Source organism: Cololabis saira, chromosome 3 (genome assembly GCF_033807715.1).
Source record: "Cololabis saira isolate AMF1-May2022 chromosome 3, fColSai1.1, whole genome shotgun sequence".
Lineage (NCBI taxonomy): Eukaryota > Metazoa > Chordata > Actinopteri > Beloniformes > Belonidae > Cololabis > Cololabis saira.
Window position 1 is genome coordinate 45,960,774 of NC_084589.1, and position 22,383 is coordinate 45,983,156.

At 47.8% G+C, this 22,383-nt stretch overlaps 2 protein-coding genes across 3 annotated transcripts in view; both read left to right on the forward strand.

Moving 5' to 3' along the window:
- Positions 1 to 22,383, forward strand: part of LOC133440386 (NLR family CARD domain-containing protein 3-like) — a 290,643-nt gene that overhangs the window by 160,795 nt on the left and 107,465 nt on the right. The gene's annotated exons all lie outside the window — the stretch shown is intronic.
- On the forward strand, positions 20,420 to 22,018 carry LOC133424084 (hereditary hemochromatosis protein homolog). Its single transcript, XM_061714496.1, has one exon. It carries the CDS (start codon positions 20,420 to 20,422, stop codon positions 21,047 to 21,049), a length of 630 nt encoding a protein of 209 aa, XP_061570480.1. The 3' UTR covers positions 21,050 to 22,018.

Here is a 22,383-nt window from a genome sequence, read left to right on the forward strand (position 1 = left end):
CAGCCCAGTAGCAGAGCAGGGAAGAGTGTTGTGAGAGTATTCCACCCACGCCAACTGCTGACTCCAGGTGGTGGGGTTGGAGGATACCAGGCAGCGTAGCGTAGTCTCCAGGTCTTGATTGACCCGCTCAGACTGGCCGTTAGACTGAGGATGAAAACCTGAAGAGAGGCTTGTGGTAGCCCCGAGGAGAGAGCAGAAGGCCCTCCAAAACTGGGACGAGAACTGTCGCCCTCGATCAGAGACCACATCGAGGGGGAGACCATGCAGGCGGAACACATGTTGAACCATAAGTTGAGCCGTCTCCTTGGCTGAAGGCAACTTGGGCAGGGGGATGAAGTGGGCCATCTTGGAAAAGCGATCAACCACTGTAAGGATGACCGTATGGCCACTAGAGAGGGGCAGACCAGTAACAAAGTCCAAAGATATATGTGACCAGGGACGATGTGGAACAGGTAGGGGCTGGAGAAGTCCCGAGGGAGCTCGGCGAGAGGTCTTGTTCTGCACACAGACCGGACAGGCAGCGACGAAGGACCGGGTGTCCCTCACCATAGACGGCCACCAGAAGCGTTGGCGTAGGAGAGACAGGGTCCGCCCAACACCAGGGTGGCAGGGTGGCAAGGCGAGACGAATGACCCCACTGGAGGACAGCAGAGCGAGCAGGGTTGGGAACAAACAAACGCCCCGGCGGACCGGTCCCAGGGTCAGGATGGGCACGCTGAGCCTCCCGGACCACATTCTCCACAGCCCAGGAAACGGCGGCCACCACACGGGAGGGTGGTAGGATGCTCTCTGGAACATAAGTGACTTCGTCTGCACAAAACTGACGAGACAGAGCATCAGGCTTGACATTTTTGGAACCAGGACGGTATGACAAGGTAAAGTTGAAACGGGTGAAAAACAAGGCCCACCTGGCTTGACGTGAGTTGAGCCGTTTGGCTGTCCTGATGTAGGCCAGATTTTTGTGGTCGGTCCAGACCAAAAAGGGATGTTCGGCCCCTTCCAGCCAATGGCGCCACTCCTCCAATGCCAGCTTAACCGTCAGCAGCTCCCGGTTACCCACATCATAATTCCTCTCGGCGGGGAGAAGGCGGCGAGAGAAAAAGGCACAAGGATGCGTCCTCCCGTCCAGGGAAGAGCGTTGGGACAGGATGGCCCCCACCCCCACGTCCGATGCATCAACCTCTACTATGAACGAGAGAGAGGGGTCAGGGTGAATCAAAATAGGAGCAGAGGTGAACCGAGCCTTAAGCAACTTAAATGCCCTATCAGCAGCAGAGGACCAGACAAAAGGCTGTGAACAAGATGTTAAAGCATTCAGGGGAGCAGCAAGGGTGCTGTAACTGCGGATGAACCGGCGATAGTAGTTAGCAAATCCCAAAAAGCTCTGTAGCTGCTTGCGAGTGGAGGGAATAGCCCATTCCAAGACTGCCTTCACTTTGGCTGGGTCCATCTGCGCCCTCCCCTCCGATATCACATACCCCAAAAACAAAACTGTGGACACATGAAACACACATTTTTCTGCCTTCACAAAAAGATCGTTCTCCAGCAGCCTCTGAAGAACCTGGGTGACATGCTGCTCATGCTCCTGCTGGGTTTTGGAAAAAATCAAGATGTCATCAAGGTAGACAAACACAAAACGGTTCAGCATGTCTCTCAGAACGTCATTCACAAGTGCCTGGAATACCGCTGGTGCATTGGTGAGCCCAAACGGCATCACCAGGTACTCATAATGACCACTGGGGGTGTTAAAGGCAGTCTTCCATTCATCCCCCCTCCTTATACGAACCAGGTGGTAGGCGTTGCGGAGATCGAGTTTGGTAAAGATGGAAGCACCCTGGAGAGACTCAAACGCCGTGGAGATGAGAGGAAGGGGGTACCGGTTTTTAATGGTGATGTCGTTAAGACCCCGGTAGTCGATGCATGGACGGAGGGATTTGTCTTTCTTGGCCACAAAGAAAAAACCAGCTCCTGCTGGAGACGTGGATGGACATATAAGACCTGCAGTCAGGGACTCTGCGATGTACTTCTCCATGGCCAGGCGCTCGGGAGCAGTCAGAGAGAAGAGACGGCCACGAGGAGGGAAGGTTCCAGGAAGCAGGTCGATGGCGCAATCATAAGCACGATGAGGCGGAAGAGTGGAAGCGCGATGTTTGCTGAACACTTCCTTCACCGCCAAGTAAACGGAGGGAACAGAAGACAGATCAGGGAACTCGCCAGGGGCATTGGGGTCAGGCCGGGGAGGAGGGGGGACTACAGCTGATCTCAGACAGTTCTGATGGCACGAGGAGCTCCAGCGGGTCACCGACCCGGAGGACCAGTTGATGACCGGATTGTGCTTCTCTAGCCAGGGCAGGCCTAGCACAAGCGCTGTGACTGGCGAATCCATGAGGCAGAACTGGAGTTTCTCATGGTGATTCCCAGAAACGCAGATGTTCAGGGGAACAGTCCGGTGGGTAATGGTGCCTAACGGCCTTCCGTCCAGGGCACAGACCTCCAGAGGAGGCTCGGTGGGAACAGTGTCTATGCTCAGCTGACGCACCAGGGCAGAGTCAATGAAGCACTCGTCAGCTCCCGAATCCACGAAAGCATGTAATGACTGGGGCTGAGACTGCCAGGTTAGGGTGACGGGAAGGTGGGAGCGAAGGCGATGGGGAACGATCCGGGATCGGCTCAGCAGTATTCTCCCCCCTACTGATGAGCCAGCTCTTTTGCTGGACAGGAAGATGCCATGTGACCAGGCTGGCCACAGTAGAAGCAGCCGTTCATTCTGGTGCGGTGTTCTCTCTCCTCCTTAGAGAGCTTGGCACGGCCCAGCTGCATGGGCTCAACAGAGGTAACAGGTGAGTCGACAGCCATTGCCTGGGTGGAAGGGGTAGGCGGAACAGAAGGTCTCTGTCCAAACTTATGAACCCTCGGCATCCAGAAGTTCCCAGTGGAACGAGCCTTAGCCCGGTCACGACCGCGGTCCCGCAGCCGGTTGTCGATGCGGATGGCTAGGTCGATAAATTCGTCAAAATCCTGAGGAATGTCTCTAGCAGCCAGTTCATCCTTGAGACCGTTTGTGAGGCCCTCCAGAAACAGGGCTATCAGGGGCTCCGCACTCCAGCCAACTTCAGTAGCAAGGGTGCGGAAGTCAATGGCGTAGTCAGCCACACTGCGTGCCCCCTGGCGGATGGTAGTCAGTCTCTTGGCTGCCCCACGACCAGTGACTGGGTTATCAAAAATTTTCTTCATCTCTGCCATGAACATCCTGATATCGAAACAAAAATCGCTGTCCTGTTCCCAGGCCATTGACGCCCAGGAGAGAGCACGTCCCGTCAGGAGGCTGATGATGAAGGCCACCTTGGCGCGGTCAGTGGGAAAACACGCCCTCTGCAGTTCAAAAGCCAAGGTGCATTGGGTGAGGAAGCCCTGGCACTTCCCCGGATTACCGTCATAACGCTCCGGGGGTGGCAGGCGAACCTCCCTCAGTCCTGGGGCGGCCGGAATGGAAGAAGCCCCAGGATCCCCCCAGTGGTCAGTAGTGGTGGTGGGAGGGGAAATGGGCTGGTTATGGCGCCGCTCGACAGCCGTGGTGAGTGCCCCCATCTGTTGACTTAGCCGCTGCACTGCAGAACCGATGGCCTAGAGGTCCTGGGAGTTCTGGCCTACCAGGGCTCCCTGGTTAGTCAGCGCAGTGCGGAGCAGGGGAACTTCCGCTGCAACAGCATTCAGTCTGTCCAACTCTGCTGGATCCATGTTTTAGTGCTTGAGTTGTTCTGTAAGGGTTGACAAAAAGGATCCAAGGATGCAGAGCAAAAAACAGGTCCAAGGCAAGAGGATTGCAGAAAAATCCAACAAAAGGATATTTATTAGATACTCCCAGCAAAACATGTGCTCAGGTACACAGACAACTCAAGAAAGATCAGCAAGAACAGAACTGCTTAAATACCCAGTGCACAAATCACAGACAACGATGAACACCTGGTGAACCCAATTAACCCCCAATGCAGGAAGAACACCATGTGTGGGGGAGGGAGGACATCTAGTGGACCTGAGGGGAAACACAGAGACAAAGGTAAGTATCAAGGTGCAGACACACAGACAGATAAGGGTAAGAGTAGAGGTGCAGACACAGACATGGTCAGGTGTGGACCATGACAAGGGGTAGTGGAGAAAAGTATTGTAGTGGCTATGAATTTGGCCCTATGAATCGAAGGATTTCGGATCCTCACTAGCCGATCTAGGGAAAAAAAAATTCCCAGAATGCTTTTCGTTGTCATTTGCGGACTGAATCAAAAAAAAAACATGGTGAACATTTCTTATTTTTTAGTGAATTAAATCAATATTTTGAGTTAGTTTCTGCATAAAAATGCGTTTTGATTACATTTCTAGCGAGAAAAATATATTTTACTTTCATAATATTCACTCAGTGAATGTACATAATCACTCGCTTGCCCGTTGTTGCGAAGTCTTTTTCAAACCTCGCCATACCCTACGCCGTAGGCTCTGCGTCGATTTAACGCGGACCCATAAATCAGCTCCGGAGCCGGCAGGCAGAAATCTCGAAATTTTCAAAGAAAATTTCTTAACAGGCATAGCTACAACTGTTAGATTTCATCTATTAAACCAACATTTATCTTCCTAAATGATTTATTTCAGCCAGCGGTAATTCTCCACAGAGCTGCAGGTTTCTCCCCGGGACGATGGCGCAGGGCGATCACGTCTGTACTCCGGCTGTTGCTCCGAGCCGGTGGCTCTTATCTCCGAAAACATCGGGTCAAATTTCTTAACAGGCGTTATTTGGATAAACTGAGCCCAGGTTGGGGATCTTAACGGTTACTTTTATGCCTGAAAAAATATTAAAACTTAATAAAGTGGCATATTAACAGCGCTACAGCTGAAATTAAAACAGCTTTTGGCTCTCAGCTTCCTGATTTTAGGGTTGGTGCTGAAAGTAGAGGTAGGGGTAGAATTGGGACAGGCCCCTGGGAAGATTTCAAGTGCCCTAATGATAGAAAGTAGGGCTAGTGAAAGAAAGTAGGGGGAGTATTGGGATTGGGCCTAAGGAGGCTTGACAAAGGGTCTGAAATATACAGCAACAAGTCATCTGCATAAAGTGATACTTTACACTCTGAAACCCCTCTGGCAGTTCCCATAATATTAAAATCCTATCGGATAGCTAATGCTAACGGTTCTCTTGCAACAGCAATTAAGAGCAGGGACATTGGGCAGCCTTGCCTAGTGCCTCTTTGCAGTTCAAAATACGGAGAGAGATTATTGTTGGTGCGTACTGCCGCAATTGGTTAATCCAAGACACAGATTTTGGACCAAAGCCAAATTTCCCAATAGTGAAAAAATGGTAGTCCCACTCCAACAGGTCAAACGCTTTCTTAGCATCTAGAGATAGTAAAATCTCTTGAGTGTCGGGTGGAGAGGGACTATAAAGGATGTTGATATATTTCACATCAATTTTAATAATATAATCTGTCAAATGCTTAAAACGCTTGGTGTTGGCTTTCTTTTGCATCGCACAGTAAGAAATAATCTGTCCCCTCAAGTACGCCTTCAGTGATTCCCACACCATAGAAAATGACATTCCCGGTGTCTGATTGTGGGCAAGAAAGAATTGAATTTCTGTGTTAATAAAATTCACAAAAGTATCTTCTAAGAGGAGTAACGGGTTAAGTCTCTGTTGTGAAAAAAACCTGAAACAATCTTTAACATGGTTTTCCCAACTAGGTGAATAACTGGACAGAGACTGAGTGTGTAAGTTACCAAGAATAAGACGAGATATGATCCATATTTCAGTAGATTTAATTAAAGCTATTGCATGCAATAGACTTTATTTTTTATTTTTTATTTTTTTTATTTGCACAGTTAAGCATTACACAAATAAAATTACCAACTTTACAAATTAAAGTGCAGGAAGAGGCGAAAACTCAAAAGAGCTTATCAGGTGCCTCCACCTATAATTAACATAAAATTTAACATCATACTTATAAAAACAAAATTTTTTTCTCAGAACATACACCAGATGTCTCGATTTAAAAGGACGATCAAACAAAAGCAGCATAATGATTTTAAAGCATAAATTATGATTCATTCTTACGATTCAGAAAAACAGAGCTAATCTTTTAGGGACAAAGTATCAGTCTGCAGATTCTGTTGTCTGTACAAGGCTACATTTGCTCCTCACAGTAGTTTTGGTTTAATAAAGTGGTGAATGCTAAATTTTCCATCACTACATCATCCGTCTTTGGCGTCTTCATGATGAGATTAATGTCACAATTCTGCACTGGGGGCAGGGATTACTTGGAGGAAATCTGCTTCAGTGGAGCCGTCACGTCCCAGTCCTCCACCCCTGGTTCCAATCCCTCTTCAGTGTTGGCTCCGGGACTCTCCTGTGTTTCCATGGAGATGCCCTCTGACCCTGATCTCCTCATCTTCATCATCAGCACCAGCAGCAGGATGGCAGCAACCATCAGGACGACGGGAGCAGAGATGACCTGGACTCTGAATGAACGGAAAGACTCCACCCTCCAGCTCACGTCCAGCCGGTTGTCCAGACTCAGGTGAGACGCTGCACAGGTGTACTTGTGCTTCCTCTGCAGCTCCTCTTCATCCACCATCAGCGTCTTCCTCAGCTGGTAGAGACCGTTGCCGTTGGGCAGCACTGAGCCAACGGTCATTTGGTCCTCATCCACGGGTTCACCGTCCCGCAGCAACGTCAGGTTGATGTGGCGAGGGTAGAAGTCTGTGGCCAGACAGGTGATCTGGGCCCCGCCCCTCCCCGGCTGTGATAGGAGGCGTAGTCGAGGTCGAACACGACGCATCACCCGGTTCTTCTCACTCTCCAGCAGGCGTCGCAGAATCTGGGCACATAAGGGCTGGTAGATGTTTGAGAAACGTTTCTGCATGTACCTCTGCTCCATGATGTCCCAGTGGAAATCCCAACCGTCACCACCGCCGTACAGGAAGTGAGTCCTGTTATACTGCACGCTGTCGGCATCATGACCATTTGCTCCATCCCTGAACATGATGAAATCATGCTGATCGTTTTCTTGGATCTCACAAGCCCCCATCCCCTGGTGAACGTAGACACCTGGAGCTGTTAGGTTTAGCTGTTTTTTGACTATGTCCAACCTCGTCCTCATCTTCATCATACTCTGCAGCACCACATCCAAGGCTAACTGTCCCAGGTCAAGCTCCTCCCCTTTCTCACCTCCATTACCAACCTTTATCAGTCGGTCTGTGTTTGAGTCATAGTACCCCACCTGGATGTCATCCAGCATCATAACCATGGAGAACTCTGGGAACTGGGTTGGTCCTGAGATGTAGGTGAACAACCCCCACAGAGAGTGATTTCCAAAGCCTAAAGAATGCAGAGAATTATGGGTAAGACACAACATGAAGATTGATTTCAGCATCAGATCAGAAGTTGGAGAAAAGCCAGGTGTGTTCTTAATAGTCCTCCTTCTGGTTGTCTGAAAAATAGTAAAGTAAAAAAACACAGCTGTTTCCAGCAGTATTGGTTACCTGAACTCATCACCAGGTGGAGGAGCAGAAACCCCAACATCAGCTGGAGAACAAACATATTTATTAGACGCTGATCAGTCCCGATCGTCTGTTTCTGTCTCTGTGTCTTCACTCTCTGTTTATTAGAAGGAAGTAGGGCAGATTAAAGAGCTTTAACCTATCAGGATGAAGAAGAACACAGAGCCGTTTGCAGTCAGACAGGTTATACTCATACCTGAACTCACAGCATGGGGAAACTGAGTACATCCCATCAGTCAGGTTTGTTCCTGCAGGTCAAGCGTTCAGAGGAATTCAGGCAGCTGGTTGAACTATTATCAACTATATATCTATTAACCTTCTTTTTACGTGTGTTATTTTGCCAGATCAGGGGCCTCATTTATAAAAGCGTGCATAGGATTCATACTAAAAGTGCACTTAAACCCAAAAGCCGAAAATTGCGGGCGCAAAAAAAAATCCAGATTTATAAAACCCTGTGCACGCACACTTGCACGCAATGTTCTCTTTATAAATCACAGTCCAGCTGGAAGGTTGCGCAGGGGAATTCGCCTCATATCCCGCCCTCTACACGCCTACTTCATACCATAAATGGGCAATGGAAAGTAGTATTTGCATATGAATGAGCCTGCTGAGCATGCGCAGCGGCTTCCTGTTTGGCGTCAGGCTGAATGAGACATGTTGAGCCACCGTGCCACTAAAATTCACGGAGACTGAGATCAAGATGTTGTGGATGAGGTGGAGACAGGAAAACCACATTATTTGGTGGTCACAGTAAAAGTAGAAAAAGTATATAAATAGTATAAAATAAAGCGAGTGAGTGGCAGCACGCCATCGCTGCGCTAAACGCTGTGAGTGCCGCGGCGCAATTTCCACTGGGGGGGACATGCCCCTCCCACTTTTCAAAATCATGTTTTTGTCCCCCCCCCCCCACACACTTTTTACAGTTTAAAAACTAACGGTAGGCTCAGCCTGTAATTGCAAATCATCAAGACACTGTGCGAAGGCGATGCGAAGACGGGACGGCAGCCCCGCACCCCCTCCTCCCCTCCCCCCTCAGTACTGCTCAAGGCTGATTTATGGTTCCACGTTACACCAACACAGAGCCTACGGCATAGGTGCGCGTCGCCGCGTACCCTACGGCGTAGGCCCTGCGTCGTTTTATCGCTCAACCATAATTTAGGCTTACGCGCGCGTAAAACTCATTATATATATTTAAAAAAATCTGAGTCCCTTTAGGGGCTCCGTAGAGAGGCCCAGTGTCGTGCCAAAAAGTGATTGCCTGCCAGAATCTGATTTCTTCTGATTTCTGGCCGCGGGAGCGCACAAAGCAGTCAGTTGAGCGATAGCGCTAAAACGTCAAGAAGCTCAAGAATTAGATCAAGTCATATTTAGGCAGAAACAACCTTTCATTAACTGTATTTGGCCTTCAATCAATTTTTGGCAGGTAAAAAGACCCATTTTCAGGGGAGAAATCAGATTCTGGCAGCAATCACTTTTTGGCACGACACCGGCGTATCCTGCACCGCGGCTGCTGCAGCGGCAGCACCACCAGAGTCCTGACAGGGACACGATCGGCGCTATTATATTATACCGTAGATGACCAAATAGTCGCCCGCGTGCAAATACGCGCCTGTGCTCTAATAGCCGCCGGGGTCCGAGCCCATTTGGCATAATTAACGACATAAATAACAATGACAGGAGAGATGGGGATGTGTTCAAAGCAACGACCGGATGGCTTCGTCGGTTCCTCAAACGTAATAATTTTACTCTCAGGAGGAGAACAACTGTCGCTCAGAAGGGCGCTCCCGTCCAAAAGCTGGTCAACTTTATTGTTTTCACCACTCACCAGACACAGAGCAAGAAGATACAAACTAAGAATATCATCGCCATGGACGAGACAGCTGTGTGGTTTGACATGGTGGGCAGCAGTACAATAAATGAGAGAGGGGCTCGCACTGTCACGCTGAAGACCACCGGACACGAAAAGGCGCGCGTCACGGTGGCCCTGGCAGCCAAAGCAGATGGGACAAAGCTTAAGCCTTTCATCGTGTTCAAAGGAGCCATCCGCGATGTAAAGGCCATGCAAAATATCCCCGGAGCCGTCATAACTTCCTCCAAGAATGGGTGGTTCAATGACGACCTGACAGCTGAATGGCTCCAGAAGGTGGTGGGTAAATTCAGCTTCGGACCAAGGCTGCTGGCATGGGATTCATACCGCTGCCATATCAGCGTGGCCACGAAGACAGCGCTGAGAGGGTACAATCTTACCATGGCAGTAATACCAGGAGGTTGCACTAAGTCATTCAGGCCCCTGACGTGGTATGGAACGCCCCCTTCAAAGTGCACCTCCGCGACTTCTATGACAGCTGGATGGCAGGTGATAGCGACAAGACTTACACCAAGTCAGGGAACCTCAGAGCCCCCTCTCGCCGCCTTCTGGTCGACTGGGTCCTGAGAGCCTGGGACGCTCTGGATAAGGACACTTTGATCAACTCATTCAAGGTAATGCGCGCGTGTGTGTGTCTCGGTGCGTCCGTGTGTGCGTCCAGGTGTGTGTGTGTGTGTTGATTGTGTGCTGATTGCTGTTTATTGGTATCCCAGGTGTGTGGGCTGACGGTGGCGGCTGATGGAAGTGAAGATGATGCGATTCATTGCTTCAGGGAGGGACAGCCATGCCAGCCAGGGAGAGAGCTACTAGTGAGGGCCAGAGAGCAGGCTGCTGTGGCAGCTGAGGAAGAGGAGGAGAGTGATGATGATCAGCAGTTCCTCAATGAGCTTGTGATTGAGGACGATGATTATGAGGGGGATGAAGAGGAGGGGTTGGAGCAGGAGGAGGAAGGGGGGGAAGAGGAGGGGGTGGAGGATGAGGATGATGATGAGTGGAGTTAAGCCTATTGCTGTGCTGTTTTGATGGTGATGAGGTCGTTTTTTACTGGTACCATAATTGTATTTGCACTGTTTTATTTACCAAAAACATTAACTTTGTTTTATTTCAAAGGTAGAGTGCCTGATTTATTTTTATTACCAGTGTATTGTGTTTTATTTCAATTGTTGCTGGTGCACTTTTGACCTACAGTACTTGTATTTTACAATTTGTTGTTTGGATGGTGGTGGTGGAGTTGTTCATGCTTACCTGGTAGTTAAGTTGTGTTACAGTTTGTATGGTAACACAGTTGTGTTGTGTACAGTGTGTACAATTTTAGTTCCAGTGGTACTATGGTGATCTCATATGTTCTTTGTAAGTAATGGTCTGGTGCTGCTCATTGCAAAAATAAATTGTAGCCTGTTGCAAATACCCGCCTGGTTCTTATAAACGCCTGGGGTCCAAGTGGATTTAGCATATTAAACGCCCGGGCTACTAAATGGTCATCTACGGTAAGTCTGATATGTGATGACATTAACAGTATGACATGACATGACATCTGGCTTCATTTCACCACCTCACCGCCTGCGTCGCCAGTTCCCCATATCTTAAGACTGTTCCTACGGGAGGGTCAGGGTTGGCGTAAAGATACGCACATTTTTCGGTTAGTTTTTTCTTTTTAAATCCCAACCTTTGTGTAGAAGGTGGCGTGCGCATCTTTCAAGCCCTTTTTTGTGCGCAAGCAAGCTTTATAAATGAGGCCCCTGTTCTGTAGTTTCTAGAAGATCCACATGTAGATCTGCAGGACGGTATTCTGCCATCAGGAACTGTTGTTACTATGTGTAATAATTGACGGAGGGTAATGTTCTGATCTCTGAAAACCACCTAGAGACAACTGTTACTGTATTATACACTTTATAAATTAATTAAATTGTATTGAATTTGTAAGATGTTTATAGTCGTCTAAATGTTATTCTTGATGAATTAATTCATTAAGAATTATAATTATTATTGATTAATAAAGAAACATAAACCTATTTACGGCTCATTTTGATTCTCTCCATTGCTTCAGTGTTCAGATGAAGTTCAGCGGCTCAAACACACTCAATCTGGAAAACTTTGTAACGCTAAAAAAGACTGGATTTACTTTTATTTTGAAGGGGGTTTGTTTTGCCTAAATCTGTTATTCTGCATTTATTTATTCATCATCAACTGAAAGTGTGGGGTTTTATACTTAGATGGGTTCCTTTAGAATAAGTTATAGTACAACGCAGAAAAACATAATATTTAATATACCTTTATTTTGAAGACGCATTAAAATCATTTCTGTCTCATAACAGGATAAAGATTTATTCATCAAAACAGACAGAACATGAACTGGCCAAAGTTTTAGGTTTTTCTTCCTGAGTAAACTTGTTAAACTAATATTCATCTTCTGTATTTAACTAATTTAAACAAAGATTTCTACATTTAATTTTTCTTTGTTCGTTTAATATTACTAATAAAAGTTTTACATTAGTCTGTTTATTTAGAACTACTGAAGCCTGAACTTCCAGCATTATTCTACAATATTAGACATTTAGAAAACGTATTTAGTCCGATCAGGTTAATTATATATAAATATTATTATAAAAGATTAAAGTTCTCCATGATGGCTAAATTAAGGCTGATTTATGGTTCCGCGTTACACCAACGCAGAGCTCTACGCCGTAATTACGCGGCGATGCGCAACTTACGGCGTAGAGCCGTAGAGCTCTGCGTTGGTTTAACGCAGAACCATAATTCAGGCTTTACCGTTAGTTTTAAAACGAACGCCGTTTCCACTTTTACTCTTCACATAAACACAACAGTGATCGATATTTCATTTATAACAGCAAAAGCGACATTTATAAACTTGATCTACTTCAGTGTTTTACTTGTTAAACTTTCAGACGCCTCTCCTCCTCTCAGGAAAGGTTTCTGCTTTTGTGAAGCTCGTGTTGCGCTGAGGGTTCAGGGCGGGACCACTGTGGTCCGACAGGAAATCTCTTTTCTTGTCCGATCATTCACCTCTAAAAGAGAAAGTAAAAACTCAGAAACGGACGATCGGGTTTTTACCAGCAGTATTATAAATATGTTTGTTCTCCAGCTGATGTCGGGGTTTCTGCTCCTCCACCTGGTGATGAGTTCAGGTAACAAATACTGCTGGAAACAGCTGTGTTTCTTTATTTACTTGGATAAAGTTCTTGTAGGAACTAATCGCCCCCCCCCCCCCCCCCCCCCCCCCCCCCCCAACGGGCCAAACCTCAGACACAAATTCAATCTTACAATTTTAAAATTATAGTATGCTTATAGTTTATAAGAATACTAAAACGAGTGTTGTTTAGCTAATTCAGAGGAAGAAGATTACTCTTTCTTGTGTTGAAGAGTTCAAGTGCCCTAAAATCTGTCCCTTCTTTTTTAGACTGCGGTAAAGTGAGCCGCTGTTTTTCTTTGGGCGCGCACTAGACTAAATACGGTAGGCACGGTTCTCGAGCAAAGTGAAGGTCCTAAAAGATACATAAAGCCTACGTAGGTCAGCATTCTGTAAATTGAGTTTATCATAGGGGTCATTTCAAAGTGATTTTCCTCCAAATTTCTACAGTAAAATGTTACCAAAATTGTACCAGAGGTAAAGTGAGATGACAGGAACAATATGCAACAACAAAAAAATGAGGAACACACATATGAAGGAATTGTTGTGAGGTAAGATCAAATGTCAGCATTCTGTAAATGGCTTTTATTATACGGGTCATTTTAAACAGATTTTTCTCCACATTAATACAGTAAAATGGCACTGAAAGGGGATTTTTCTCCCCTTTACGGCAGTGAAATATAACTAATAAGTTGACTCATCTTGGAGGTGATTTTTCTCCACATTTCTCCAGTAAAAGCACGTAGGCTTTATGTATCTTTTAGGACCTTCACTTTGCTCGAGAACCGTGCCTACCGTATTTACTCTAGTGCGCGCCCAACGAAAAACAAACAGCGGCTCACTTTACCTCAGTTTTTTTAGGGGTAGTGAAGAAAAGAAGGGCGAGTGAAAGAAAGTAGGGGGTGTATTGGGATTGGCCCTAAGACTAACTGTAAAAAGGCTGTTCTCACATAGACATGTAATGTTCTAGATGAGAGCTGCACAGAGCTAGATAATAGCCTGTATTTACACTGCTTTATGTGTCAATATGCATCATCCCATCTAAATAAATTAAACAAAATATTTTAATATAATTTCCAGTGTAATGTTATGTGTGTGTGTTCTGAGACAGTAAAGTTTAACATTATATCCTGTCAATAGCCTGCCCCTCTTTTTGGTTCTGCTGCTGCTTCCTCCCTCTTTTTTTCATCTCTAACTTCGGAGTCGGACTCCCTTTTTCTCTTAAATATGTCGCAAATCTTTCTCTGCATTTTGATGGCGATTCTGTATCATACCTGTCAAGTTTTGGATTTTAAAATAAGTGAAATTTTCCGCCGCTGTCCCGCCAGTCCAACCGAGGTCCAGTATTATTACATTTAAAGACAGATTTATGAGAAATCTAAAATAACTACCTGTAAACTATTTACAAACTACAATTATGAGCTCAGAATCTGCTAATTCTACCTTTGTTGACACTGAAATGCTGTGGACATTCCTGTGTTTGTAATTCCTATAATAGAGCCTAAATGAAAACACTAGTGAATTATAGCACTGTGGTGGATATACACACACAGGACAATTGTTAATTCTCAGAGTTATAATTCACGGCGACCTCGCCCATGTTACAATGCCTTGTTGTTCCTTTTACAAGGGATATTCTTCCCTTTAATTATATGTGCTACTTTAAGAGTACAGACACACCTCGGAGGGGCTGACGTTTTTACCTGCGCGAGAGTTTGCTGTTTTGTGGTTTTTGGTTACTGACTTGGTGAATTGAATTAAATGGAGTGCTCTCCAAAGAGTTTGAGTTTGAGTTTGAGTTTATTTTATTTATAACAGGGACAATACATATTAATGAACATAAACATGTAAATATGCAAGATTATAGCCAACGGCTAATTTTCATCTTTAGTCCCTTAGGCAGGTTAATGTCAACAACATAGAATAATAAAATCAATAAAACAACAGTAACAACAAGTAGAACAGTTAGCAGGAGGAGCAATTACAAGTGTCCTTAAAAACACAATAGGACAGAAAAGGAAAAGAAAAGCAACAACAATGAAAAGTATACATGTTTTAGGCACGGTTGTGGCAACAGTGTTGTTCTTCCAATAGCCAAGCTTTAAGATGTTTGGTAAAAGAGGACAGATTCGGGAGTTCACGTATTGTGTTTGGTATTGAATTCCAGGTGTGGGAAGCACGAACAGAAAAAGTGGCTTGGCTAAAGGCACTCTTTCTAAAAGGAACTACACAGTCACCTCTAGAACCAGCTCTTGTTGATCTGAAAGAGGAATTAATCTCCGTCGTTTCTCTGCCTACATCAACCGCACTCCTACATTGGTGACCCCGTTTTTCTCTCGGACGTTTCCAGGGATTATTACTGAACATGTCTGCTTCACTGAAGTTGCCCGACTTTTGGGAACAAAACGCGAGCGCATGGTTTGCACAGGCTGAGGCTCAATTCGCCATTAAGGACATTACAGCGGATGACATCAAGTTTTATCATGTCGTGGCATCACTCACCAGCGCGACTGCAGGGAGAGTGGTGAGTCTGCTAGAACGTCCTCCGACGCGGTACAAATACACCACTCTGAAGGCACATTTACTGGACACTTTTGGACTCTCCGAGTCCGAGCGTGCGCGCCAGCTCCTCTCTCTCCCCGCTCTTGGCGACAGCAAGCCTTCTGAGCGGATGGATCACATGCTGGCTCTGCTGGGAGACCACCAGCCCTGTTTCATTTTCCAGGAGATATTCCTGCAGCAGCTGCCTGACCAGGTTCATTTGGCTCTGGCTAACTCTTCTATTACTGATTTTCGCCAGTTGGCCAGGGAAGCTGATACATTTTTCTCCGCTGGGAAAAAGTGTTTTGCGGCCACGCCCCCTTCTACCTCGGGTGCCGCCAGTGATGCCAATATACAGCAGCCTTTCTCCATCTCTGCAACTACAGCTGTGCCCCGACGTGCAAAGCAGTCAGGTGGATTATGTTTTTACCATGCCAAGTTTGGCAACAAAGCCAGAAAGTGCCTGGCCCCCTGTACTTTCAATGCATCGGGAAACGCCCCGGCCGCCACCTGTTAGCAGCCATGGGTGTCGGCCATACCAGCGGCTTGCTGTTTGTCACTGACTCTCTCTCTGGTCGTCGTTTTCTCTGTGACACGGGCGCCCACATTAGTGCACTGCCAGCATGTGCTACGGACATTAGCGCAGGGCCACACGGTACCCCCCTGGTGGCCGCCAACGGCAGCACGATTCATACCTTTGGCACACGCACTGTGACGGTGTGTTTGGCAGGTCAGCGTTTCACCTGGGATTTTGTGTCAGCGAAGGTGTCCACCCCCCTCTTGGGTGCTGATTTCTTTTTGGCCAATAAACTTTTGGTAGATGTGAGCAACCGCCGCCTCGTCTACGCTGAGACTTTCAGCTCCCTGCCCTGCGAACACAGTGACACCGCCCCTACAAGGCTGTCTAGTGCCCTCTCACCGGCTGATGTCTTCTCGCACCTCCTCGAGGAGTTCCCGGAGATCACCGCACCTACTTTCTCATCCGCCTCCATGAAACACGGCGTGCTGCATTACATCTCCACTGATGGCCCGCCTGTGCACGCCAAGTCCCGCCGTCTGGACGCACACAAGCTCGCTATAGCTAAGGCGGAGTTTGACTCCATGGAGCGGCTTGGCATCATCCGCCGGTCCAACAGCCCCTGGGCCTCTCCTCTGCACTTGGTGGCTAAGTCCAATGGTGGTTGGCGCCCGTGTGGCGACTACCGGCGCCTTAACGCAGTCACCACGCCGGACCGCTACCCTATTCCTCACATCCACGACTTCTCAGCCCACCTGGCAGGTGCGTCCATTTTTTCTAAGGTGGACCTTGTCCGGGGTTATCACCAGGTCCCCGTCCAGCCTCAGGACATTCCTAAGACGGCCGTGATCACCCCATTCGGGCTTGTTGAGTTTCTGAGGATGCCGTTTGGCCTGAAAAATGCCGCTCAGACCTTTCAGCGTTTGATGGACACTGTGTTGCGTGACTTGTCATTCGTTTTTGTCTACCTGGACTACATCCTCGTAGCCAGCAGGTCCAAGGCCGAACATTTGTCACACCTGCGTCTGCTCTTCAATCGCCTTCAGCAGCACGGCTTGATCATCAACCCAGCGAAATGCCAGTTTGGACTGCCATGACTGGATTTCCTGGGCCACCACATCACTATCGCTGGGGCGGTTCCACTGGCGTCAAAGGTGGAAGCAGTCCTGAAGCTCCCGCGGCCTCCCATTGTCCAGGCTCTGCAAGAGTTCTGTGGCATGGTCAATTTTTACCACCGTTTTGTGCCTCGGGCTGCCAACCTCATGCGCCCCCTGTACGGCGCTCTCAAAGGGAAAAAATCGCCAAAGCATGACATTTCTTGGTCGACGGAAATGTTGGAGGCTTTCTCTGCCACAAAGGATGCCCTCGCTGGTGCAACCATGTTGGCTCACCCCGTGCCTGGCGCTCCAGGTGCCCTGACCACGGACGCCTCGGATTATGCTGTCGGTGCGGTTCTCCAGCAGTTTGTTCATAGTGTTTGGCAACCACTTGTTTTTTTCAGCCGCCAACTGCGTTCCAGCGAGCAGAATTACAGCACTTTTGACAGAGAACTCCTCGCGCTTTATCTGGCCATCAAGCATTTCCGTTTCCTGCTGGAAGCTCGCCCGTTCACTGCCTTTGTGGACCACAAGCCTTTGATTTTTGCCATGGCCAAGGTGTCGGAACCATGGTCTGCCAGGCAGCAGCGCCACCTGGCTTTCATCTCAGAATTCACCACGGACATCCAACACGTGTCAGGCAAGGACAATGTTGTGGCCGACTGCCTCTCCCGGGTGCTCATTGGCGCTGTCCACCTGGGAATAGACTATGCCCGCATGGCTGTGGACCAGGCTTCCGACCCCGACGTTCAGTCGTATAGGACAGCAGTCACTGGCCTCCGGCTGGCAGACGTCCCGTTCGGTGAGGATGCAACGCTGCTCTGTGACATCTCTCTGGCCCTCCCCCATCCTGTGGTGCCACATATTTGGAGACGACAAGTTTTCGACGCCATACATGGCCTCTCGCACCCAGGCAGTAAGCCGTCTCAACGTCTTGTAGCTGCGAAGTTTGTCTGGCACGGCCTGAAAAAGGCCATTCGCGACTGGGTCAGGACCTGTGTGGCATGCCAGCGCGCTAAGATCCATCGCCATGTTAAGGCCCCAGTGGAGCATTTTGCGGTTCCTGAAAGACGGTTTGATCATGTCAATGTTGACTTGGTGGGACCCCTTCCTCCCTCCAGGGGATTTACTCACCTGCTAACTATGGTGGACAGGACCACCCGTTGGCCAGAAGTTGTCCCGCTGTCTGCGACGACTTCAGCTGATGTAGCCAGGGCCTTTGTTGGTTCCTGGGTCGCCCGGTTCGGGGTCCCCTCTGACCTCTCTTCAGATCGTGGCCCTCAGTTCACCTCCGACCTCTGGACTTCTGTTGCTCGTCAGTTGGGTGTCATTCTCCACCGCACTACGGCATACCACCAGCAGGCCAACGGCATGTGTGAACGCTTTCACAGGGACATGAAGGCCGCCCTCAAGGCTTATATCTGGGGATTAGAACCACGCCCAAAGAGGACCTCCTCTCTTCCTCGGCGGAGTTGGTTTATGGCCAAACCCTCAGGGTCCCAGGTGATTTTGTTCCCCACACCACGGTCCCCTGGTCTGCATCTGACCAACGCCGTACTTTGCTGGACTTTGCTCAGGCGTTCCGGCCCGTTCCAACCTCACACCACTGCCTGCCTCGGGTGCACATTCCCCCCGACCTGCGTGCTGCGGAGTATGTTTTCGTCCGCCACGATGCCCATCGGGGACCCCTGCAACTGTCTTACGATGGACCTTATCGGGTTGTGGAGGCTGGTGATAAGACTTTTGTCATTGACGTCGGGGGCAGGATGGATCGCGTCTCAGTGGACGGTCTAAAACCGGCCCACCTGGATTTGGGCCGCCCGGTGGAAGTGGCTCAGGCACCACGGCGCGGCCGCCCCCCGGGTAGGCCTCCCTTGGAGCTGGTCCCGCCCCCTTTGGCCTCCCCACACTGCCACCCAGCACCTGCTCGCCGTCAGCAGCCTGCTGCCACCCCCCCGCCTCGACCCCCTCCGCCTGCTCAGGAGCTTCGGAATAGTTTTGGGAGGGTCATACGGGTCCCTGGTCGTTTCACTGGGCCTGTTCTTGTGAATTCTGGGGGGACGTGTGTGGTGGATATACACACACAGGACAATTGTTAATTCTCAGAGTTATAATTCACGGCGACCTCGCCCATGTTACAATGTCTTGTTGTTCCTTTTACAAGGGATATTCTTCCCTTTAATTATATGTGCTACTTTAAGAGTAGAGACACACCTCGGAGGTGCTGACGTTTTTACCTGCGCGAGAGTTTGCTGTTTTGTGGTTTTTGGTTACTGACTTGGTGAATTGAATTAAATGGAGTGCTCTCCAAAGAGGAATGAATCTCCGTCGTTTCTCTGCCTACATCAACCGCACTCCTACAGCACACTTATTTATTTTAAACATTTTTAGTTTATATATGCATTGATTGTCTTCAAGTGAAACATTTACATTTTATTTTAATTTGTCATTTTCACTCATGTGGCTCTCTGCCATTAATGACTGATGACACAGACGCACGTTTCTGTGTCTCCAGCTGAAATAACTTTCAGAACTCGTAACTGTTCATGGTCCTGCTCCTCTTTAGGAAAGTAAATTTGGTTTCCCATTAAAGAGATATTTACACAAAGTCTTTGCTTTTCTGTCAGAAATGTCTTCACTCTCATTACATCCATCCATCTCTGATTTGTTGTTCCGAGTTTGTTCCCGTTGTTTCCACTAACCTCGTGAGAACTGTCCCCCAGGCTGCAACAGGAGGCAGTTTCTGGCGAGACTAGTAACAATTAGGTTTGCGGTTTAAAAATTATTACATTATAAAACGGGAAATTTACAGGAAAATACTAATACGGGAGGACAGCGGGAAAGAGGGGTGAAATACGGTAGTTTCCCACCTAAACGGGAGACTTGACAGGTGTGTTCTGTATGTGTTCACTGTATATTCCTGTGTTCTGCCACCAGGAGGCGCTGTGGGCTGCTCGTTACATTAGAGCGGTGTAAGTATAACGTTACACCGCTGTAGTGTAGTTTGCTCGTCTGAGGGACAAACTGTCAGCGTTAGATAAAGGGATACGTTTGTCTTCTAGTTAACATTTGATTAGTTTCTGCTCGTGTTGTGAGCATCAGTAAACTGGGAATAACAGCTGGATCATCTGTCCTCTCCACTCTTATCTCCTCCCACTCTGCTCAAAACGCCTTCCTGTGGGATCCGGGTCTATGTTTCTTTCCAGATTCCCGTACCGGACCGATCCAGCTTACATTCACCCCTGGTCTTACCGATAATTCTGTGCATTTTTTTAGGCTCCGGGCACTCGCTGTCGGTGTTGCTCACCTACATCTCAGGACCAACCCAGTTCCCAGAGTACATGGCGGTCCTGATGCTGGACGACATCCAGGTGGGGTAGTATGACTCAGAGACCAACAGAGTGATGAAGGTCGGTGCTGGAGGTGAGAAAGGGGAGGAGCTTGACGTGGGACACTTCGCCTTTAATGGACTGAGGAACGTTATGATGGAGATGATGATCAGGTTGGACATAGTCAGAAATCAGCTGAATCTGACCTCTCCAGGCGTCTACGTTCAACAGAGGATGTTGGTTTGTGAGGTCCAGGAAGATGATCAGCATAATTTCATCATGTTCAGGGATGGTGCAAATGGTCATGATGGCGACAGCATCCTTTGTAACACGACCCACTTCCTGTACGGCGGTGGTGACGGTTGGGATTTCAAATTGGACACCATGGAGCAGATGTACCTGCAGATACGCTTCTCAAAGGTCTACCAGCCGTTCTGCGTCCAGATTCTGCGACGCCTGCTGGAGAGTGAGAAGCACTTGGTGATGCGTCGTGTTAAACCTCGACTACGCCTCCTATCACAGCCGGGGGGGGGCGGGGCCCAGATCACCTGTCTGGCCACAGACTTCTACCCTCGCCACATCAACCTGACGCTGCTGCGGGACGGTGAACCCGTGGACGAGGAGGAAATGACCGTTGGCTCGGTGCTGCCCAACGGCAATGGTCTCTACCAGCTGAGGAAGACGCTGGTGGTGGATGAAGAGGAGCTGCAGAGGAAGCACAAGTACACCTGTGCAGCGTCTCACCTGAGTCTGGACAACCGGCTGGACGTGAGCTGGAGGGTGGAGTCTTTCCGTTCATTCAGAGTCCACGTCATCTCTGCTCCCATCGTCCTCCTGCTGGTTGTCGTCATCCTGCTGCTGGTGCTGATGATGAAGATGAGGAAGAGGTCAGGGTCAGAGGGCATCTCCATGGAAACACAGGAGAGTCACGGAGCCAGCACTGATGAGGGATCGGAGCCAGGGGTGGAGGACTGGGACGTGACGGCTTCACTAAAGCAGTTTTCCTCCAAATAAACCCCGCCCCCAGTGCAGAATTGTGACATTAATCTTCGTTTGTTCGTTCATTTTTATTTATTTCGAACATGTATAAAAAAAAACAAGAAAAAAAGATCAGAGAAAAAAATACAGGTGGGCATTCCACGAGAAAAAAACAAAAAAAGAAAAAACACATCAAAAAACATATTTCAGTTACATGTTCGAAAAGGAGTGGGAGGAAGTATAAACTTATTTAATCCCACCCCCTTTCCACAACTAAACATAAATTATATGCCTGTATTTACTTTTTATACTATACACTAATTTGTATAAATAAAGATATATCATTTTTTACAAAAATAACCTGTTTAATACCAAATGTAAGCTCTATCATAAATATAATATAACTATGATATCAATATAATACGTATATCTATACAAACATACAAAGACAGCATGACGAAATACCAGAACACACAGCCGCTGATCTTTAAACACAGTCTTCACTTTTATACCTCAAAAAAACTATGTCTTTATATTTCTTCTTAAATTGTTTTATGTTTGTACATTCTTTTAACTCCAAATTCAAATCATTCCACAGTTTAAAGAAGCTGTACTGTATGTAAGAGCAATAATAAAACAAATCATAAAATGACCCCGATATGTCAACAGACATTTAAAAATCATGTTCATTTCAAATACTTATGTCACTGACAACAGCACTCAAGCCAGGATATTCCAGTTTAAAAAGAGGAGTTGCAGCCCTCAACTGATGTTTATGTTGAAGCTCCACCCTCCACCTATCTCCCAATCACCAAGTCAGTATTGTTTCTGAAGCTCCACCCTCCACCTATCTCCCAATCACCAAGTCAGTATTGTTTCTGAAGCTCCACCCTCCACCTATCTCCCAATCACTAAGTCAGTATTGTTTCTGAAGCTCCACCCTCCACCTATCTCCCAATCACCAAGTCAGTATTGTTTCTGAAGCTCCACCCTCCACCTATCTCCCAATCACCAAGTCAGTATTGTTTCTGAAGCTCCACCCTCCACCTATCTCCCAATCACCAAGTCAGTATTGTTTCTGAAGCTCCACCCTCCACCTATCTCCCAATCACCAAGTCAGTATTGTTTCTGAAGCTCCACCCTCCACCTATCTCCCAATCACCAAGTCAGTATTGTTTCTGAAGCTCCACCCTCCACCTATCTCCCAATCACCAAGTCAGTATTGTTTCTGAAGCTCCACCCTCCACCTATCTCCCAATCACCAAGTCAGTATTGTTTCTGAAGCTCCACCCTCCACCTATCTCCCAATCACCAAGTCAGTATTGTTTCGGCATCTGGGTTGCCAGCTCGGCTCTAATTATCGCAGCCAT